We start from the raw sequence: 22,815 nt of genomic DNA on the forward strand, positions 1-22,815 counted from the left end.
GACCTTACAAGGTATACTGAAAATTAATACTGGTTAATCTTGAGTGATAGTCACATTACCAGAAAACTAAGAATTTTATTTTTTAAAAGTGATGCATTTCTACAAATATCAATCTTTGGGCTCTATTTTGCAATCCTTACTCAGGCAGAGCTCCCACTGACTTCACAAGGAGTTGTCTGACTACAGAGCCCAGAGGAAGGCCGGAAGCGGGCCCCTCAGTTTGCAATAAACAAACTAGGAATTTAAAGGCAGCTGTCACTAGTATGTGATGCAGATGACACTGCTTTGGTTTATAAAAATCCCTGGTCTTTCTGCAGAATCAGAAACTCTTCCAAACAGTCATTAATGCCTTTGATTTCTAGCAACCACTTAGCTACAGAACTATGTTTAATGTTCTCACAGAATATTCTTTCCTGACAGAGATTTGTCTGACAAAAGTTCTAGGGTGAAATATTCAGCACAGTCTGTACCATCAGATTTTTATCATCGTTTAGGCTGTTCTAAATCAATATTATGTAGGACCTGCCACACCAAGTCAGAACAGAGGTCCACCTCACCCACTGCCCTGTCTCGGACAACGGCCAGTACCATATGCTTCAGAGGACAGTGCAACAAACTCCACTATAGAGCGTTACGGCATGTCTTGCCCAAATAGGGAGTTTCTTCCCAATCTCCCTCAAAGGTTGGTTAATGCCCTGAAGCAGGAGGATTGATAGCCCTCCAAAAAACCCTATTTTTAATCTTATCCATTTGAATGTCTAATTCTGTCTCAAATCTTGGTCTAATAGCTTGGGGGGTAATGAGGGCTATGGGTTAATTATGTGTTGTTAAAAGAACAATTCTCTGCCTATTGAATAGGACAGCACAAGGATAAATTGCCTTTGTTGGGATACTACTATTATTCACAGGCTATGAATAATGGTAGCATCACACTGGGAAACTAAAAGGGATGCATGACAGACTGGCAATATCCTGAACATACCTTATGGAATTAAGGTAATTCAATGAAGTGTAAATTAAACCTTACTGAGTTAGGGTTTAATACCTTCAGGGTACATTGTGTATGTATTAAAAATGGAATGGTGTATGTCGTGTTGTGGCATTGTATGCATCTTCTTTAGTAGGGAGGATGGATGCTAATGAACTTCCTCCTTATCAATCTTTAAAGCCATCACCCTCAGAGATTCACATATATTACTTCAAACTGGATTCTCCAAAGACCAACAGACAAAGAAAAGACTTTTGGTTAAATAGCCTAAGTTTAAACTGGCTCAGGACCTTCTGATCCAGCAAACAATCAGGTCCATGGAGGGCCCCAATCCTTAGGGAAGGATTGGAAGGACTAGGCTTACTGAGGCTTCATAAGAGTGTGTGCTTCTTCTGAGCTGAAGCTCGATGAACTTGTAACTGCAAAGAAACCCCTCTGGTGGGGAGATGCGTGGTAACCTTATTAGCACGTGTAGGTTCTTTTATTGTTTTAATAAGTCTTCTCTGTAATGCTTTTTACCTTAAGAATAAAAAGTAGGCTTGCTTAGAAAGAATGGTGTGGAAACTTATAGCTGTAACAATCACTCCATTATCAGTCCCTGAAGTGAAACAAGAAGGTAGATTCTCTGTAACCTGAAGTCTTTAAATCATGGTTTGAGGATTTCAGTAACTCAGCCAGGTGTTAGGGGGTCTATTACAGGAGTGGGTGGGGAAGGTTCTGTGGCTTACAATGTGCAGGTGGTCAGACTAGATGATCATAATGGTCCTTTCTGGCCTTCAAGTCTATGAGCAAGGTTTGTTTAGGCAGACTGCCTTTGCTGGGAAAGGCACAGTGAAGGCAAGGAACTGAACAGTCTGGACATATTGTGGTCAGAAGGCAGTGAGATGCGTCTCCATCCAAGAGAGGCTACACCTGGGGAGCTGGAACCCTAAGACTGGGTACCCTTGTTGAACCACTAAGGGGAAATATAGAAGCAGCTGCCCTGAACTGGAAAAGGCTAGCTTTAAGATATTCTATCGGTGGGCTTTTCACTTCAGGGAGATGAAGAATTAAACACCATTGGGTGTTCAGGTGAAAGCACATCCTCCTTAGTAGAGTTTGTCAAAAAATTGTGAATTACCAAATCTTTTGCAAGGAAGTCTTTTCACCCAGTCTAGGAGCTGGTTTAGTCTTTCAAAAAAGTCTACATTTCACCATAAAAATTTCAATACATTTTTCATGAAAATCTGCATTTTTCTATCCGCTCTATTCCCTACAATCCAGCAATTGCACTACTTAGAAATGAAGCAGCAGCCCATGCCAGCTCTAAAGAGGATTCATTTATTGTACCTAAACTTCACCTCTTACTATTCGTTCATCACCCACTGGAACTACAGTTTGTCAGTGTCGCTCTATAGTTTACATGGTGTATTTTCTGTCTGCATACAAGTGCAGCTCTTCCTGTGTTTTGGAGGAGTTAAGTCTATGTCATATCCTGCTTGGTGTCAAAACTGATTTGTTCAGTTAGTAACAGATTACGTATTTGCTCGCTATGGTTTTAGGCATTAGCTGAACAGCCATGTGCTCTTACTGCTGCGATCCCCCTCCTACCTCTCCTAAGCCTTGTCTACTCTTTTGCTTGACTTGTCATGTGTGAGAAGCAAGACTGGAAGCTCTTCAGGGTAGTGGTTTATCCATACTGTGCTGCAAAAATAAATAAAATGCTTTCTCGATTTCCTTTTAAATTCTTGCGTGAACATTGTGTCTATAGATGGGTACTGTGGAAAAAAAAAAACCCCAAAAAGACACCACTCCTCTCTTCCAGCAATCAGATAGGTGTATGATAAATACAACACGTGCAGTGAACCTACAACCCAGTGGCTGCAGAAGACTGAATCACAAGCAGGTTTGTGAACAAGAGAACCCATAGAATAATTTCCCTTCTGATTACATCACAGAAGGGTTTAATGCAACCAAGAACTCTACACATCCTTTGCTAGAGGATTACAAGGTCTTCAACATTCTTTCCATGTAAATATCCTTCCTCTCCGAGAAGGACTTTGCACTGCTATAAACACCTGTCATCTGAGAATTGTAAGTGCTTTACAAACACTATTTAAATCTTTCAATTTTGGATGGCAGGTGGGTGAGCTTGTATTCATATATTTGACACCGGAGAAACTGGTGGAGGGGCAGGGCTATTTGACCAAAAACTCATGAGGAGTCTGAAATGGGAGCCAGTCTGGCTCCCACTACCATGCTCTAACCCAGGGGTTCTCAACCTTTTTCTCTTTCCGAGCCCCTCCTTCCCCTCCCTCCTGCCCCCAACATGCTATAAAAATTCCACAGCCAATCTGTGCAACAACTATTTTTCTGCATATAAAAGCCAGGGCTAGCATTAGAGGGAGGCAAGCAGGGCAACTGCTCAGGCCCCATGAAGATAAGTTGCTCAGGCTTCAGCACTGGATGGCAGGGCATCAGGCCCTGCGCTTCAGCCCCATGCGAGGCTCCCTTGGGTGAGCATATCCTAAATGGCCTTGAGCAGAAAGTTTGTGTCTACACATCAAACGCACACATCCACGGCAGCAAGTTTCAGAGGCCAGGTCAACTGATGGAAGCCCGCACTGCGGGGCTAAAAACAGCAGTGTAGATGTTTGAGATTGGGTTCCAGCCAGCACACAGAGACCCTCCCCTCCTTGTTGGGTTTGAAAGTCTGGGCTTGATACCAAGCCCAAAACATCTACATGCTATCTTTTACTCCACGTCAATTGACCTGGGCTCAGACCCGCTGCTGTGTAGACATACCCTTGGGCAAGCTTCTAAAAGAAGAATTTGGTTTCTTAAGTGGTGCCATGACATCATCACTCACAGAGGGTACACACACGGCTTTCTATAACTCTGCTATTGAGATCAACAAAGGATCCTTGGAGAGACTGGTTGCTATTCTGGAAGGCTGTATTCTTCTTGCAAAGAGATGATGAAGTAGCCAGATGTACTGTAGCAACTAAGATACAAATTACATTTTCCCTCTAAACTGAGCTATGACACGTGTGAGAGGGTTTTAGAGAGGAAACAGCTATAAAATAGGCAAATACCAAACAAACAATCCAGGAAGTTTCACTGGAAAGATATTACTATAGCGTCAAACTAGATTAGCAGAATAGAAAGCAATCAAGTTCCATGACATTACTCCTGAAGGGAAAACACCGAATTTCTAATGCACTGGGTTTCTAATGGGTACAGTCAATAGTTACAGTTTTTCAGCATCTTAAAACAACTGAAGGATTATCCTGAAGCAAAGCAGCTGTAGGATGTAAAGTGGCTGCACTTGAAAAGTTCCTTTTGTTTTGAAAGATTTTATCAGTTTGGAGAATACTGATGGAACCAGTAACCTCTCTGAAATTGAAAGATGCTTTAATTTGGTCTTTTGTTTATGCCAATTAACTGCCACACACAGTGGACCAATAGAAGATAAAAATTTAACTCAGTGTTTTGGGAGCCAAGGCGGGTTCCCCCCCACCCCGTTATTTGACATTGTCAGGTGCTCCCTGGAAGAAGTTTGCATCTTCTGACCACCTGCAGAACCCAGACTCCTCCCTAAATGTAGTTTGAAAGTTCTATTATTTTGCAATGAACAAATGGGATCCATACATCTGACCTTTGAACTGGATAAATGATGGAAAATACAAAAACACTCTGTATGTAACTCAAAGAGCCGAGAGCAAGCAGTTTTTTTTAACCTAATGTTTCTTCTTCATTGCTTGAGCTGTTCTAAGATTGACCACAGCTTAAAGTATTTTAAGACTTGCTTTGACATTTTAATCTGAACATTTAGGAAGTGTGGGTTGATGGGAAGAGCAGGGTATTGGGAAAGAGGACCTTTGGGTTCCATTCCTGACTCTGCCAAAGATTTCATGCATGACCTGTAGGCAAGTCACAAGTTCTGTGCCTCAGTTTCCCCATCTGGAAAAAGGGCTGTATTTATGTCTCAAGAACATGAGCAATACTAATTCATTATTTCTTTTCAAATGCTTTGTGATACTCTGATGCTATGTAAATGCAAGCTATTATTAACAGACTTAATTTGAGCAACATTTCTCAAGCATCTGTTGTTTCCTTTGGTAATTATGAGTAATACTGAGACCAGAAATGTAGTTACGGGTCACACTTGTAGTCTGCTGAGCACACACGAGTCACAGAGTTTTCTTTCTTAAAGATAAACCACCACAAAATGATGCTTATTATAAAGTTTAATAAGAGGTGGAAGCAACAGCTAAGACAAGAAGTCTTTCCTCACCCAGGCTAGGAGTCAGGATACTGCTTCCACTGCCAGTGATTGTTGAGGGACACTGGCCAAGGCAGTCTCTGTACCCTAGCTGCCCCCCCGTGTGTAAAATGGGGACAATAATCCTACTTCACAGGGATGCTGCACAGCCAAAATTCATTAGCTTTTACAGGATGCTTCAAGATCTTTGGATGCTACCTAGACACAAAGCATCTTACATAACCGATGACAGGGCCTGAGCAATAATTAAGAGAAAAGGAATGAGGTCACTGGATAATGGCTTCCTGCAGCTAAAGATAACAAAATGCCAAGATAAAGGAGTCATGTTTATTTTTAAATTTGGAGTCACTCATTCTTTAACACCTACTACCCCATTAATAACCCTGCTATTAGGCCAAATGACTGGTAACGGTCCAGTACTGAGACCTGAAAAGAGTTCCCAAAGCCTTGTCCTAAGTCTGCATGGGCATAAGGGTCCACACACTTACCCTTTCAAGGGCCTGGGTTTGAAGTCTAAAGAGCAAATAGACAGACAGCAAAATGTATCATTTCTGATCAGTCATTTGTGGATCGACTCTGAACCCAGAACTAGAGGGGGAGGGATATCAGACTACCATAGCATTACCTACAGACTGATAACCATTCAAAAACTAAACATGCTACCCTTTTATTAGTAACCTCTTCGGACTGCCGAAGTCTTAATTTTATTTCACCTTCTATTATAAATGTGATAGAATTGTTTAAAATAAACGTTGTCATATATGTACCGAGTGTCATTGACCAAAAGGAAACGACGTGAGAGGAAAGTAATTTAACTGGAGAAAAGCAGCCATAGGGAACAACCACTAATGAGCAATGGCCAGCTGAACAAATATAAATTCAATTCTGAATATTAAGCACATGAGCTTTACGCATGTACCAATCTGAAGGGCACTTCCTCTGAAGGGACGCAGTATCATGTGCACGGACATCTTGCCTCCACAACTACAAGGAGTGCTAGAGTTAAGGCCAAGTTCCATCTCCCTCTCAGTCTCTATTTCTATTTGGAATAGAATTCCTTTGAGGAAGAGTTCTCCGCACACACCATCTCGAGTTTGGAGGAAGTTTGAGTGACACTGGTTCAGTTGCTTGAGATACGTGAACAGGAAAAACCAGACACCAACACACTTCACCATGACATGCACACATGTTCTGACTAGAACTCTCTCTCTCTCTCTTTTGGAGTCATGCAGTCAAGACTGAAGCTAGAACCTTCCAACATTTGGATTATTTTCTAGTTCTGAGAGGGGGCCAGGGTCTGCAAGCAGAGGAACTGGTGCAGTTTCACTGAATAAGGGGTTCCCGGCTATGAAAAGGCCAGCCAGAGCAGACTCTACTCCACTACATGTTGAAATGGTGTTCTGTGGCAGTCTCTCCATGGCACTAGCTTGGGTACAGGGAGGGATATGGCCAGGGATCTGTCACTACCTGGACCAACTGATTAACACCTCCTCACCCAGAGATGGGAAGCTCAGGGGTTACGGATGCTACTATAGTTCAGAGGAGAGGCATATGTGAGAGGACAGAAGCTATCACTGAAGGACAGAGACAGCTCTGACCACTTTCTCCAAGCAAACAGAATTTGTCGGCTTACAAGCACAGTTGATGGCTAAATCCTAAATCTCAAACAGACCCAATAGTTGCATATTTTGCCAATAAATATACATGTGGCTCCTGCTTATTTTCACTGGGGGCTGTTCCCAAGTCTGACATCAGTTAAAAAAGGTAGGTACTCCTTGATTAACTAGGCCCTTAGCACACAACTCCATCTTAGAGTGCCTATGCTGAATCTTGAATAGACACTGAACCAAATTTCCTGTCTGACCAACAGTCACTAGCTTCTTATGAACACAGACGAGAAATCCCACACACAACCATGCTAAGATTAAAGAAGTCATGATTACACCTAATCAATTTTGTGTTTAAAGTCAGTGGGTCAGATTCAGACTTAATGTCAGCATCTACAATTTTTCACACTGGAAGGTAATGGAGAAGCTAGTACAGTTCAAACAGGTCTCTCCTTTTTATTACCAGCTCTGACAGTGCAGGGGAATTAGCAAGCTAGTCTGAATTCATAGGTAACAATGGAAGCATTCATCACCAGCATCCTTTGGGGTGCATAACTGGATGGGCTGGCTTTTCTATCCACCTGAATCCACCCTTCTTCACCAGGAAGATTTTTTCTTACTTTAACAGATGAACTCACAAATAACTTCAGTGAGACGTGAGGATGATTGCACATTCCATCCTAGCAGAGAACACCCTATTTACAATGGAAGTCTACCTCTCAGCAATATCCATTTTCTTAGCTTTCCTTCTGCATCCTGGGGAAACACAGCCAAGGGGCAAAAACCAACATAGGTTATTGTGCTGCTTCTCATCCTAAAGCAATTGTCCAACCCATCCAAACACAGCTGTTTTGAAGAAACGAAAGCCAATATATTACTTATTTTTAGAGCAGTTGGGTGAACAGCACTGTCCAGGACACACAAGACAAGCCTGAATAGACGAGATACGCTGGGATCCCATGACAGCTCAGTTCACTTATGTTTTGGTCAATATGATGGTGTAAGACCTGGTTCAGCAATGCTGAAAGGCTTCATGAAAGCAGCATGTCTTAAAGAGGGACCCGGATAAGGAGAGGGGTGGCCAGCTAGGGCACAAGAGGGAGACTGTTCCAGTATAAAGGTGTATATCTTAAACAAAAAAAGACAAACTGCATGAGTGGGAGGATTCAGACGGAGCAGGGAAAGGAGGCCCAAGAGCCGCAGGAGAAGGAGGAGTGATGTAAGCAGCAGAAATACCCTGCAGAGCCTTAAAGGCAGGCAGGAAACCTTGACCTTGTTGTGCAAGGCATGAGAGACACAAACATGAACACAGACTTGCTAAATGTCCTCAAAATGGTCTGACTGTAACAGAGGGAATTCTACAATTGTTACATCAGAGAGCATGTTGTAACATTGCCAGTCTTGGTAGAAGAGTAAACAGCATGGAATTTTAAAGGTTACCAAGGGAGATGCACATGTCCTGTTAGTTTTGGTGAGGTTTTCCACAGACACACACAATGTAAAGGCAGATGCAGTTTGTGTCTGATTGATGTTACCGTCCACATCACTACATGTTCTTTGGTGCACACTGCTTTTGTGGCATTACCATGCAGGAAAGCAGCTTGCATTAGGTGACTAATGCAAGCTGCAAAAAAATGTAGGCATTTTTACAAAAAAATGTAGGCATTCACACGAAAACATTTTCCTGTATGATCCTACCCCTTCAACGTAACTGAGGAAGGAGCTCAAGTTTGAGCTGCTAACAAAACAACAATCTCATTAAAAATAGCCACTCTAGGACTGAAGGGTAGAAAATATCCCTGTATTTTAAAAAAAACAAAGCTCTACAGGTGATCCTCTGCTCAGTGTGCAGTTGAGGTTAAAAAAAGCAAGCAAGATGTTGCATTGCATAAGGAATGGGTGATGAAGAATATTGTTACAATCCCTGCCTATAGACAAGTCAAATCAATGGCGCGGCCTCATCTGGAATGCCGATCACCACATTTCAAAGAAGATATTGCAGAACTACAGGGGAGGAGAATAAGGAAGATGAGAATAATCCAGGGCCTGGAAAGACTCATATGAAGAGATTGAAAAGACTGGGATTGTTTTCCTTAGAAAGGGGATGAAGAGAATAGTGAATGGTACAGAGATGGTGGATTAGGAACTTCAGTCCCTTTCCCCTCCCCTCCCCCCCCCCCCATCTCATAACACAAGAACAAGGGGACACTCCGGGGGGTGGGGGAGAGAAAATTCAAAGCCAATCAAAGGAAATATTTTTTCTACATAACATTTGATTAAACTGTGGAACTCACAGCCAAAGGATGTCATTGAGGACAAGAATTTAAAAAAAGATTCAAAGAGGAACTGAATATCCAGCAATGTTATAATTAAAGGTAACAAAAGTTGTGTGGCTGGGACATTAAGCTTCATGCTTCAGGGACTAAGCCAATCTATACCTAGTATAAGTCAGGAGGAGACCTACTGTGGGTGCCAGATTATTCCACACCTGCCTATTGCAGGGTTCATACTTTCTTCTGAAGCAACATGCACTGGACAGTTACCTAGGAATATAGCAAGTGCTTTAGTGGATCAGAGCTGAGACTAGACGGATCTCAGCTCTGATCCACTAGAGCACTTGCTATATTCCTAGATAACTGCTTGAAGAGCAGCAAGTTAAGAGTTTGATATGAATAATTCAATATTACCTTATTTGCAAGTCCAGGATCACTTGTCTACTATCAATTTCCTTAGTATAAGTCTTTACTCCATTGATTTTAGGGCACTGAAAGAAGAGAGACACACATACAAGATATGGCACAGTTAACATCTTTTAAATTAGGGCCAACTGAAGACTTCTACATGCTTTATTCAACCCAGGTACATTATTTCATGAAAAAGTTACCTGTTAATATTCTAAGATAGTGAGTGAACTGGAAACATTGGCTCAATTTAAACTTCTTTTTTTTTTTTTTTTTTAAAAGGAAGATGTAGCACAACCTTGTAAAAGTGAAATATTTACTAAACAAGTTGGGGGTTTTTTTTGGATGCACTTTTCTTACCCTTGATTTTCTCCAAAATCTGGGGTGAGTTGCCCAGCTAGACCTAGAAGCATGGCAACCTCAACAGTGCAGTACCCCCTGGCTCTCTCTACTCTTCTGCAAGATCAGTACATGAGTCCAAGTCCTGCTGGGCAATCTTGACTGTCTCAGACACAAGCCTGGTTCCAGATGAGCGATGCTACATTTCAAGGCTCATAAAGAAACCTCTTTAAAACTTGTAATGAAGGGATAACATACAGGGATGCTGATAAGAGGTCCACCTTTATTGCCTAGCATCAGTCATATGTCATGCCTGGCTAGGGTTACCGTCACTGGGAAGGGGTTGTGTCCCTCAAATCCAGATACATTCTTCTTCCTTTTTGGTTAAAGAAGGGCTTATTTAAAAGCAAAGGAAACTGAAGACAGGATGACTCCAACAGAATAGAGAGCTGATGGCAGCTGGATTAGGTTAGATGTCTAGTATTACGGAAATGAAGGAACTGTACGCTAGAATCCCAACATTCATCTTCCTCCCCCCCTGGTTTGGGAGCAAAGCAGAACAGGATCTGTCTGGAACCCTTCCCAGTCGCTTCACCTACCTTCTCTCCAAAGTGGATTTTGGTAAAGGTACATGTTTTGAGGTGCACATTCTTGGCTCTGATCTTCGGTTCAATTTTTTCTTTAAGTGTTTTTTCCATGACTGTCCCAAAGTACGGCCAGGCCTGCACAAGGACCTACAGAAAGCACAAAAATACAGCGAGGATTCTTTGTACAAGATGCATCGAGTTAAAGAAAAATGTAACTCCATGCTGTACAGCACATCTGGCTATTAGCCACTCTGCTTTGTAATAAAACTTGTTTTGATTCACACCTTTGAGAGGACTTGTTCCGGTTCCTGAGATGGGTAAAAAGATTTAACACATACTGGTTGTGACAGCTATCATGGACACATGTCAGTTTGAGACTATCCTACCAACTTTGTAAATGTTCTTTGTATCGTTATGGGCTAGGGATTGTATTCTGGCTCTATGGAGGAGTTACAGGAGTTCCCTGCAGGAACTGGGGATGATTAATGCAAATCCCTAGGCAGGAAACCAGCCTGGAGAAGCCTCACCTGAGGCGGGGGGAGGGGTGCACCAGAGATGATTTTTAGCTGGTTGGAGAAGTCTGGAAAACAAAGGACTGAAAAACTGTATAATGACCAACCTGAAATGGGGGTGGGAGGAGGGATGTGACATTGACCACGTCCAAGCACTAGTGTGACACGAGGACCAATGGGGGGGGGGGGAGAGGTCAGAGCTTGCAGCACTGTATCCCCATCAAGGTCTCCCTGTGGAAGATGGGTGACATCCTGGTGATCTAAGATCTGCATATAAGCGGTTCACTGTTTTAAGATACATTTTTCTCTATAATGCTTTTGTTCTGAATATATAGTACTTTGGTCATTGATTAACCCTGTCATTGCCCTTGAGAGAGACCAGAGCTGCAGATGCCAAGTTAAATTCCAACCTGCTGTGCATTGCAGGAGGAATCACAACCTAAATCCCTGATCTAGAAGGAGGGCACTGTGGGACTCTGACCCAAGAAAGATGACAGCTAGAGGCCTGAGATCTAAGTGGGGTGGCCTCAAGGAGGCCACAAAGGGGTCAGATGTGCAGTTACCTCAGGAACTGTAACACTATTAACCTAGTTATGTGTGTCCTGCCTTGAATCTGGTCGTTTTCCTGAACCAGGAGCTTTGTTTCAGAGCAAAGCTTCCACACCTGATTAGGGATTGGTGGTGCCCAACATGAGACACCTTACAAGGTACTTCAGCCTCAGAAGTTTCTGGACACTGATCTTCTGAAGATCTGGCCCCTTTCAGGTGCCTCATATTGGGCACCTAAAAAACAAAACAAAACCTCCATTTCTGAATATTTTGGCCTTGTTCTACTTCTAAGGCCTGGTCCACACTAACCCCCCACTTCGAACTAAGATACGCAACTTCAGCTACGTAGCTGAATTCGAATAACGTAGCTGAATTCGAAGTATCTTAGTTCGAACTCACCGCGGGTCCACACGCGGCAGGCAGGCTCCCCCGTCGACTCCACGTACTCCTCTGGCGGAGCAGGAGTACCGGCGTCGACAGCGAGCACTTCCGGGATCGATCCCAGAAGATCGATTGCTTACCTCCGGGTCCAGCGGTAAGCATAGACGTACCCTTAATGTTCCTATTAACTCAACAAGCAAAACATGATGGTTCTCCTCCCATAAGAGCTGGCAATTCAGACTTGAGACAACTATAAAGGGTGACAATGTAAGGGGGAGGGTGTGCAATAGGGGCAGGAAAGATCAGGAGATCAATTACTGGTACACAAGCATGTTAGTTCCTGGTATTTAGATTTTAAGCAGCAGCTATAGTGCAGGGGTTGAAGGAAGGAAGGAAGACTGGAAGTCGGAGTTTTAAAAAGAGTGTTTGCTTATGTTCGATCAGCATTCTGGAGTCATGTTTGCCAGGAGAGTAGGCATAGCCCTTATTAAGGAGACAAGCACTCAGCTCAGACTGAATCTGCACAGATTTTATGTGCTCAAAGGTTAAGCAAAGGCATTAAATCTGATCACTCCCTAAAATAGCAAGTTGTTATTTTTATTATAGTTGTATGTTTAAGTTTGTGCTGCGGAGTAACTCCAGAGCAGAGACAGTTCACTAAAAATATTTTCAGATACAGCTTCATTAACACCTTCTCACCTTGTTCAGCCATTCCACCCGTTCAACATCAGGGAAGTGGATCTAGTGGCAAAGAAAAATAAAGTGATTACATTGCGCATTACACATAACTATGCAGCTTTATGTAAGAGTAGCCGGGATGTGGAAACAGAGCTCAGGTTTGAAGGCATGCAGTCCATCGACACAATCTCATGTCTCATTTGTCTTTTATTATTACACTGTTACTTCTGAAGTGACATGAATTCAAAACAACTTCGACAAATTGGAGAATTGGTTTGAAATCAACAAGATGAAATTCAAAAAAGACAAGTGCAAAGTACTACACTTAAACAAAAAACCAAATGCACAAATACAAAATGGGGAATAACTGGCTAGGTGGTAGTACTGTTGAAAAGGATCTGAGGTTATAGGGATCACAAATGGAATACGAGTCAACAACATGGTGTAGTGGCAAAAAAGGCTAATTCTGGGGTGTGTTAGCAGGAGTTTTGGATGTAAAACATGGGAGAGAAATGTCATGCTCTACTTGGTACTGGTGATGCCTCAGCGGGAGTATTGTGTCCAGTTCTGGACACACTGGAGTCAAGAGGAGAGCTACAAAAGTGACATGAGGCAAGGTCCAAAAACAAAAAAACCACACAAACAAAAACACCAGGATGGATTAAAAACAAACAAAACCCCATGATTTTTGGAAAATTAAAAATTTGAATTTTTTAAAAAATGAAATTTTTTTAAATAAACCTGTTGAAAATTAAATCTGAATTGAATATATAATGTTAAGAGAAGCTTATGTATCGAACACATTTAATATTTTATTTAATAAAACATTTTATATGCTGTTGTGTGTTTAGAATAGTAAATGAAATTTAATTAATGAAGGTTAATACAAATCATAAGCAAAAAATTAATAAGCAATATATCATTCTAACATACTAAAATGTACAATATAATTCTGAAAATATTAAGCTACATCATTGCTTTTATATATAGTTATAGTGTACCCTCCTACGTAGCAAAAAAAGTACCAAATCTAGTGTAAAAAGCTCTATTTAGTTGTAAATCAACATATTTTAATGTTTATATCAACCAATGAGAATGCACCCTTCTTGAGAAAACAAGTACAAATGGAAAAGTTGATTAAAATCAATTATGTAAATCAAGGCTTTTCACTTGATTTAAATGATTGACTTAAATCAATCCACCCTGGAAAAGACTGGGTATGGTTAGTCTTGAGAAAAGGAGACTGAGGGTGAACCTTAAAGTCTTCACACATGTTAGGGTCTTTTAGAAAGGGGACAATGATCAACGTTCATATTCACTGAAGGTAGGACAAGAAGTAATGGGCTTAATCTGCAGCAAGGAAGATTTAGGTTAGATATTAGGAAAAACTTTCTAACCATCCTTCTAGGTAAGCTGTGGAATGGGCTTCCAAGGCAGGTTGTGGAATCCCCTTCATTGGAGGTTTTTAAAAACAGGCTTGACAAAACCTGTCAAGGATGGGCTAGAATAGATTTACTTGGTTCTGCCTCGGTGCAGGGGGCTGGACTTGACCTCTCAAGGTCCTTTCCAGCGCTACATTTCTAGGATTCTTTATTCAAACCACATTGCCTCTGGGTCCATTTACATGATTAATGTGAAAACTACATACCATCAACAATAAAGCAGCATTAGCAAAGAGTTCCCTTTCCCCTCTTCATTACGCAATGGGAAACTGAGGAACTAAACCAGTTGTGATCAGAACAGGGCGGGGGGGAGAGAAATCAGTTTCAGACATTTACTTTGTGGGTTGTGACTAGATCAGCCCATTGCCATGGTGGGAACAAACACTATCTGAAAAATTGCAAGTTGTGACACATGGCCAGAAAGGGTTAAGCATCCTGCAGGATAAATAACCCAAATCCAATCTCTAAGGACATATATTTTAGATTACATATGTAAACACACAAAAACAAAACATTTCGTTAGAGCTTAACAATGTAACCAAAGGGTTCCTGTCTATGCTGCATTCTGTTAATTAGGGGATCAAAAGGAGATCTTAACATTTAAATGAACTGTAAAAATAGTGCTATCACTGTATTCATCTCTTTGAAATGTACAGCAAGTCACCTGCAGCAAATCACCTGTGAATGGTGGAAAACAGGAAACTGCCTTATGTTACTCCCTGTAGCTAATTACTGGTGATGCTTAGGAAATAGGTCTACTTCAAAGTCTCCATGATTGCCTATTGTTCACCTAAGGACTCAGATGTCAAGAGAAGGCCTGGAACTGTATAAAGGTGTCTTGGGTCCTGATCCTTTTTATCTCAGATCTGCTTGATGCAGGGGAAGCTTGAGTCATAAGACAGATCTCCAATCCCATCAGGATCACCCTGAATATGGACATTGGACTATAACCTCTGGACTAATTCTGAAAGAATTCTTTGCAACTACAAAGCTCACCATCTCTACTAGAAATCTGATCTCAGAACTGTACTCATGTCTGTATACTGATTTTTTAACCAACACTTTTCTTTTTAAATAAATTTTAGTTTAGTTAATAAGAATTGGCTGTAAGTGTGTATCTGGGTAAGATCTGAAATATTCATTAACCTGGAAGGTAATGTGTCTGATCCTTTGGGATTGGTAGAACTTTCTTCTACGATGAAGAAGATTTTCAGTAATCCTCACATTTGACTTGGGTGTCTGGGTGGAGGACTAAGGCTGGGTTGCTTTAAGTGAACTGTATTTTGGCTCCTGGGTAATCAGGGAGGTATTATAGACGCTGTTTGAGGCTAGCTTGGTGGATCTAAGTACTGGAATGACCACCAGCTTTGGGGATTGTCTGCCCCTTCTTTGCAGTTTGCCCTAATTAAGTAACCTTGGTGTGGCTCCCCTGGTCACACAAGTATAACATACATTTTTATACTCTTCAATATCCATACTTCAGAGCTTTAAAGATGCTACCTGAATAACTCAGGCAGTAAAGAACAATGAGAAGTCTATTGAGTAGCCTGGATTTATGCTAAAAACCCTATTTCAGCATTTTCTCTCATAACCTTCTTCAGAAGTCAGCATTTAGAACAGTCAAGTTTAATGGAAATTCACCAAGAATAAGCAATGTTAGAAGGTTATGGGCTAACAGGAAACCCTTAGTTAAAAATCTCCTTTTAAACAAAGCCTTGTATCGGGGTCAGGTGTCCTGCTCTCAGGCCCACATCTTATACTACCTCTTCCCAGCACCATTCGGAGCGGGGATGATATACTTGGATGTGGGGGGGAAGAAGGGGACAGAATGCCAAACGTATTTTTCCCTTGACAAAGTAGCCAAGCTATTGCTATATTTCTGTTGCCACCTTCTTTAAAAGGTGGAGTCAATTTTCTTCCCTGCAGGAAACAAGCAGCCATCCCAGCATCACACTCTATACAGCCAATTACAGTTATCTTTAATAGAAACCAAACCTGTTTGCATAAAATACATAAAAAAATAAAAGGGAAAAAGCCACAGGACATGCAATAATTACAAATTAATTCAACTAGCTTACAAGACTAGACTGACACAAGACAGGCACAAAGCTAGTATTGCAAAGCATGGAAATACCAGCTACAGTATAGATGAAAAAAGTTTGCCTCTCAACCTAAAAGACTAGTCTGGTCTTTTTTAGCTTATCGGCTCAGAGTTTTAGCCCATGTCTCAGTCCTTCTCATATGTATCCCAACACTTATGGCCTGAAAAGAAAGTGCATAGCCAATTGAAAATACAGTACCCCATTGGAGAACAGAGAATGGCTTGGACAAATGTAGTTCATTTGGCACAATTAGATTGGCCTCTCATTGTTTTAGTATGCTTGTGAGCATTCGGAATGGAAACTAACATGTAATTCAAGTCTCCATTCTCCCCTCCCCTTTCCCTCCCACCCCCACCCCCACCCCCACCCAAAAAAAACCACACACCACATTCACTCTTGGGGAAGGTGAGCAAAAAGTGGTTTGTCAAAGAGACTAACAAGATTTTATGCTGTTTGACATCTCATTACCATTCAAATGCATACAGCTGACAATATCAGGCTGTCATACAGACAACAGAATATTGAACTTCCCAAGATTTACAGAGTGCCATTCATATGGGATGGCAAGACACCACTCTTAACCAAACCCAAGGAAATCAGCGAAAAGAAAAAACTTGGGTGAGCAGAGAAATGTGTGTTCCCACTTACAGGCTTGGCCAGAAATCTGTCAGTTTTCAAAAAGGAAGGCACTTACAGCCTCTGAAAGACTTCGGCCTTCACTAGTGATGCTCTAGAGTGGATACTTTGCATTGACTAGTGATGCTCCAAAATGCACTGCTGTGGGACATCATAAATATCCTGCATTTCAAGTGAACCCAGAAGAGCCAGTGGACTTCAGATGCTATAAGCAAGATATTCAAGAAAGCAAGTTAACTTATTTCTGCACTAGAAGTCTGGTTCCCCTCATCCTTTGCCATCAGAGCTTTAGCGATGGCCTTCACAACATATTTTTGCACTTCTCCGTTTTGCCATTCACGCTCACTGCACTTATTCTATCTCACTGGGCTTTACAGATTCTCCTGAGATGTTCCTTGCTTCTGATTGCTTTCTGAGCATGCCAGTTGTTCTCACAGAATGAATTAAACAGTAGTATTATGAAACACGAGCATCGGTTCTTCAGTATGGCCATGCAGTGCTGAGCACATGTCCTGAGGTTGTGGTGAAGTGGAGGCACTCAGCCATGGCAAATAGAGAACTATTTTACTGGGATCACTTTTCCAGGCATCTCACTCTGCTAGCCCGGGGCTTGCCAGGGAAGAAGTTTATGACTGTTTCCACACAGGCAGTGGGACAGTCTTCAGTTGTAACCAAACCATGTCATCATCATGCAACCAACTCTTAAATTAACACTTGTTGCAGTTAAGGCAGAAGCTCCAGTGGCTGCCCAGCAAGCACGGCCAACTCTCTCAGCAGCTCTCACCACTCAAATGGGATGCTGCAAAACTCTACCTGCAGAGAAGGAGAAAAGTGGGGGCAGGGCACCCAAAAGGAGGGAGAATGAGCTGGAGACCCTCTAGGGAGCGTGACACAAAACAGAAGTAGATGTGGTAAAGAAAGGGAAGAGGTGCCTGTCCTGCAAGGCCCCACATGAGCACTAGGGTTTAGACCAGGGGTCGGCAACCTTTCAGAAGTGGTGTGCCGAATCTTCCTTTATTCACTAATTTCAGGTTTCGCATGCCAGTCATACATTTTAACGTTTTTAGAAGGTCTCTTTCTAACAAACACACTCAATGCTAAACCAGGGGCTCATTAACAAGGATACAGAGCTTAAACAAGTACATCATTTTTATACTCATAATAAAATGAAAGAATCCTATTTAGATAAAAATGTTGGGACGTGCCCAATGAAATCTTCTCATTATACCAGGGGTAGGCAACCTATGGCACGCGTGCCAAAGGTGGCATGCGAGCTGATTTTCAGTGGCACTCACACTGCCCAGGTCCTGGCCACCGGTCCGGGGGGCTCTGCATTTTATTTTTAAATGAAGCTTCTTAAACATTTTTTAAAATGTTATTTACTTTACATACAACAATAGTTTAGTTATATATTATAGACTTATAGAAAGAGACCTTCTAAAAACATTAAAATGTATGACTGGCACGTGAAACCTTAAATTAGAGTGAATAAATGAAGACTCAGCACACCACTTCTGAAAGGTTGCTGACCCCTGCATTATACTATAAAAGAGGGAGCCCTGAAAAGCCCTGATACCTACACAACTCAAAAATTGCTGAAAATACCCCGCCCCACAAATTAAATTAATAAACCCAGAAAAACAGAAGCCCTAGGTACAAGGTAGTGGTCAGGTAACTTTAATTCTACTCATGCAAGCTACTGAGAGTTTCTCTATCATGTTGCAGGATAGGCCTGTCTCACAAATAAACCTTTGTTAATTTTGCTAGTGAAGGCAGGTGATGATCAATACAGATAAAACACTACTGACATTTAACATGAAGGAGGATTACAGGAACCAGATGATCACCAACTTTACTGTCAGTCTGTCATCATGCGTGGAAAGGTCCTTGGAGAGAGAGTCATGGAGTCAGTCAGTTGTCAGTTTCAAAGCAATAATTATTTATAGTGAGATGCCTCAGAGCCATCTCATATTTAATCTCCAGTTTAATGGATTAAAGAAATTGATATTTGTGTTCGGTGAACAGTCCTCATCCCAGTGGGCAGTGTCTCCGGGTGAGGTTTGAGATGCATTAATGGGGTGGTACTGAGAAGCTTGTATTGCTGCTGCCCTTCATTCTGCAGATTACGAGGTGACTTTAGATTACCAATGCTCCTGACAAAAGGAGCAAGTATCTTTTTGAAGATAAAGGAACCTACATTTGATTTTTCATTCCTTCCCCACCCTCATGTTTGCACTCTGATAACCGTATAGCATTGTTTCAGGCATCAAAACAGGGGATGCCTGGCCAGCATGGGCCATTGTAGCAGTAAGTCATGAGAGATGGGGCATTAAAAAGGAAGAATTCCCCAGTAGTTAGGGCACTAGCCTAGGACTTCGAGACCTGCATTCAGATCCCTGTTCTGCCACAGAATTCCTGTGTGATCTTGGGCAGTGTCTCTGCCTCAGCTCCACATCTGCAAAATGAGATGATGTGCACTGCACTTTCTCACAGCAGCGTTGCAAGGATAAACACATTAAAGCAGGGGTAGGCAACCTATGGCATGCATTGATAATTGGTATACGTACCTATGACCAAAGGAAGTATTAGGAATAATTGGTGCAGATGCCTTGGTACCCCGAAAACAAGTTATGAAACCATGTAAGAAAAGGGATTAAAGGGTTTGTGTTAATGAGATAACATCTGGGGAGTTTTCTATGTATTGTAAACAAGTTGAGCATAAAAAAGGCTAGAAGTAGTGAGTTTATAATTTTGGAATAGAAAAGAGCTGCAAACCTGTTTCCCCAATTTGGGTAAAGTACTGACCCCTTCTGTATTGTGCTAATCTATCTGATTAATAAACACCAACTGAGCTATCTAAACTGAACCCTCTTACAAAATGATAGTTGCAATTCCATGAGAATCTCTTGATTCCATCAGCTGGGACTTGAAGACTCACCAAACATCCTGAGACTCATGATAAAGTGGCAATAGTTGGCAACAATGCATTTATTAATCTTTCAAGTTATAGTCATATGGGCAAAGGCTCCAAAGTAAATCAGAAATCCCACCTACAAATGGAATGCTGGGGCCAGCAGAAAAGAGGCAGAGAATCCTTTTAGGGCAGAAGCACTAGTTTTTGTTTAAAAAAAAAAAAACGGACCCAGTTCTGGGAGGTGCTAAGCACTTTCCTCTCCCACTGAAGGCAATGCGAGTTGAAGGCCACCAGAGCCTTCCAGGATTTGGGCCATTGCCAGGTCAATTTACAGCCCAAAGTGTAGCCTTTGTATGACAGTTTGCTACATGTTTCCATCAGTGGAAATGCCTCCATTTATTTATTCTTTTTAAAAAGAAATGGAAACAGTTTGTTTTCTAAAGGACAAAACATTCCCCTGCTGCATGTGTAAGCAAACATAACAGTATCTGGCTATGTCAGAAAATAATGCTGACTATAAGAAAAATTGACTAATCAGTTTTCATTATCCAAACAGAGACTTTACAGAGAATGAGCCACCAAAACACAAACAGTTAGGAGTACATTTAGATTTATGGCATTTCAAGTCGAATAATTTAGAAATTGGTAACAAATACAGAAACCTGTTTGTAGTTTGTTTAAGTTGTAACCGGATAGTGTCAGTTTGTTAAACATTTTATAAATGCAGAAGTTATTATGTTTATGGGGATTGGAGGTTAATGGTAGTAGAGGATAGGAATAGATTTTAATTTTTTGGATGAGCAAGATTCTGAAATAAGTATTTTTCCTCCAGTCTCAGCTATTTAACATTAACATACTTAACAAGATGCATCCGATGAAGTGGGTTTTAGCCCACAAAAGCTTATGCTCAAATAAATTTGTTAGTCTCTAAGGTGCCTCAAGTACTCCTGTTCTTTTTGCGGATACAGACTAACACGGCTGCTACTCTGAAACTTAACACAATGCATCCCAGCTATTTCGATAGTGTACATTTGAAACAGGATCCACTGGGCCGGGGTGGGGGGAAATGCATCATCCCCTACCTGTTACATGTATCCATACAGCCACGTTTGGAACAATGTGTGTCTTTCACTAATATTAAAGCTTTCAGATTAGTATTCACATTACATAGTAATGCAAGTAAGAGATTTTTTTCTGGCTTAAGAAGTTACTATTGCCTTTATTTCATCTCTCACAACTCAATATCCTGGTACATATTCCAGTTTATTTAAGCAAGCAGGAGAGTGTCTGAATGTACAGATCCAGCAACTCTGTAGCCAGCATAAACGCTTATCTCCCCATGTGTTGCAAGCAAGCAAAGGTAACACCTGACATTTACAAGGGCCTCAAAGTAGCAGCACTCTTTATCAAGAAGTCTGACGTAATTTACCTACAACTCCTTTTGTAGCAGACACCACCATAGGTAAATAAGTTGAATAGCTGCATAATGGCAAAGCCAGATGCTGCCATATGATCTAATGACAGGGAGTACTTTAGAGAGAAGGAACTAGACACACACACTGTCAATACCTGCATGTGGGAACCAATTGTTTTGGTTGCTATCGCCCAAACAGTTGCACAAGAGACACACTTTACAGGCCAGGAATTTTACAACAGCTTCTCGTTTTATAAAAAGGAATTTGATAACAATAAAGTTACTTGGGACAGATCCAGTAACTACAGACATGCATATAGGAAACCCTTTCCATTGGGCAGATGTGGTTCATGGTAATGGGGCATCAGCAACTTAAAAGTCACACTAACGTCTGCAAGTGTTTTCCTTACTATGGTTATAAGTAAGGATTGTTGAAGTTGAAAGACTGAAGTATTTATTTAAGTTTATGTTGTACATTTCAGAGTACATGTGTATAGCCAGTTTTGCTGTTTCCTCTGTATATAGTTAGCTTAACCAGCTGTTTATGTGGGTCTTTCCCACAACAAAGCAGAAAAACATTTTAAAATGAGGAAATAGAATTGTAAAGCTGTAAAAATTCTCAGGAAGGCTTACGGGCAGGTATAGTACCTCCAACTGACTGTATTTCAGGATAATGGTGTCCCTATTTCACAGTCGGGCAAAACCAAAGGTAGCAGAGAACTATGTCAGGGTACACAACTGTTAATTTTACAAGTCCAAAGTAAAAGAAGATGGCCAGGATGGCCCTGCTTCTGGTGGAGTTCCATCACTTCTGGCTCACAGCTGACTCCCCTGGGCAGAACTGACTTATCCCGGCCCCAAAAGATTTCCCAAGTATTTTAGAATGAGCCAAGAAGTTTCCCCAACAGAGATAATCCCCCTCTTCCCCAAACCTGGGTCCTACTACAAGATCCAAGCCCTCCCCCCTTGAGAGAAATACCACTCAAGTTACAGAGATGGGGCCAAGGTGTGTCATTTGAAGCCAGATTTCCAACATGCAGAAGCTGCGCTGCCCCAGGGTTCCCCTGCAGCCTGTGAAGGCGACTCTGGCCATTTGCAGAGCGAGGAGCTCGACTCTCCAACACACAACCCAGCTGCTCCCGCTCTGACCCGCACTCACCCACGCAGGCAGGTGCTGGGAAGCGATGCCCTGGTGTATCGCCCCCTTCTCCTCCTCCGCGAGCAGCCCGAACGCCGCCGAGAGCCGGGATCGCTTCCCGCGCCGGTTCCACCGCCACCACATCCACAGCCCCAAGCCCGCCAGCACCCAGCTCGTGCTCAGCCCCAGGGAGCCGGCCAGGTACACCGGGGCGAGGCAGAACAGCGCCCGGGCCACGAAGGCGCCGAGCTCCTGGAGGAGCCGGGGCGGCTCCTGCTGCTGTTGCCCGGCGGAGGCGCACGGAGCTCGCCCGCTGGGCTCGCCCGGCCCGGGGCCGGAGTCCCCGCAGGCGGCAGCCGCTGGCTGCATGGCGGCTTGAGCCGAGTCTCTCTCCCCCAGCGCAGGGGTCCGCGCTCGGTACCGGGCACCCAAAGTTAGTGCAGCGGCTCCGGAGCGGGGCACCTGCTCCCGCGCGCCTGCTCCACTCCGGACTCGGCTCTTAACGCGGGGCGGGAGCCGCTCAGGTGCGGACACACGGGGCTCCCGGCGGCTCCGCCCTCCCCTGCGCCTGCCCAAGGGCTCC

At 42.4% G+C, this 22,815-nt stretch overlaps 1 protein-coding gene across 1 annotated transcript in view; it reads right to left on the minus strand.

Annotated features, from left to right (window-relative positions):
* Window positions 1–22,652, minus strand: part of ESYT3 (extended synaptotagmin 3) — a 56,480-nt gene extending 33,828 nt beyond the window's left edge. Inside the window, exons 1-4 of the mRNA XM_026647765.2 lie at window positions 22,254–22,652; window positions 12,608–12,649; window positions 10,479–10,613; window positions 9,547–9,623 (exon numbers count right to left, since the gene is read on the minus strand). Coding sequence (XP_026503550.1) covers window positions 9,547–9,623; window positions 10,479–10,613; window positions 12,608–12,649; window positions 22,254–22,601 — 602 coding nt within the window. The 5' untranslated portion in view covers window positions 22,602–22,652. The remainder of the gene's footprint in view (window positions 1–9,546; window positions 9,624–10,478; window positions 10,614–12,607; window positions 12,650–22,253) is intronic.
* Window positions 22,653–22,815: the final 163 nt, after the last annotated feature.

This window comes from Terrapene carolina, unplaced genomic scaffold (genome assembly GCF_002925995.2).
Source record: "Terrapene carolina triunguis isolate 2854851 unplaced genomic scaffold, T_m_triunguis-2.0 Scaffold62, whole genome shotgun sequence".
In the NCBI taxonomy this organism is placed as follows: Eukaryota; Metazoa; Chordata; order Testudines; family Emydidae; genus Terrapene; species Terrapene triunguis.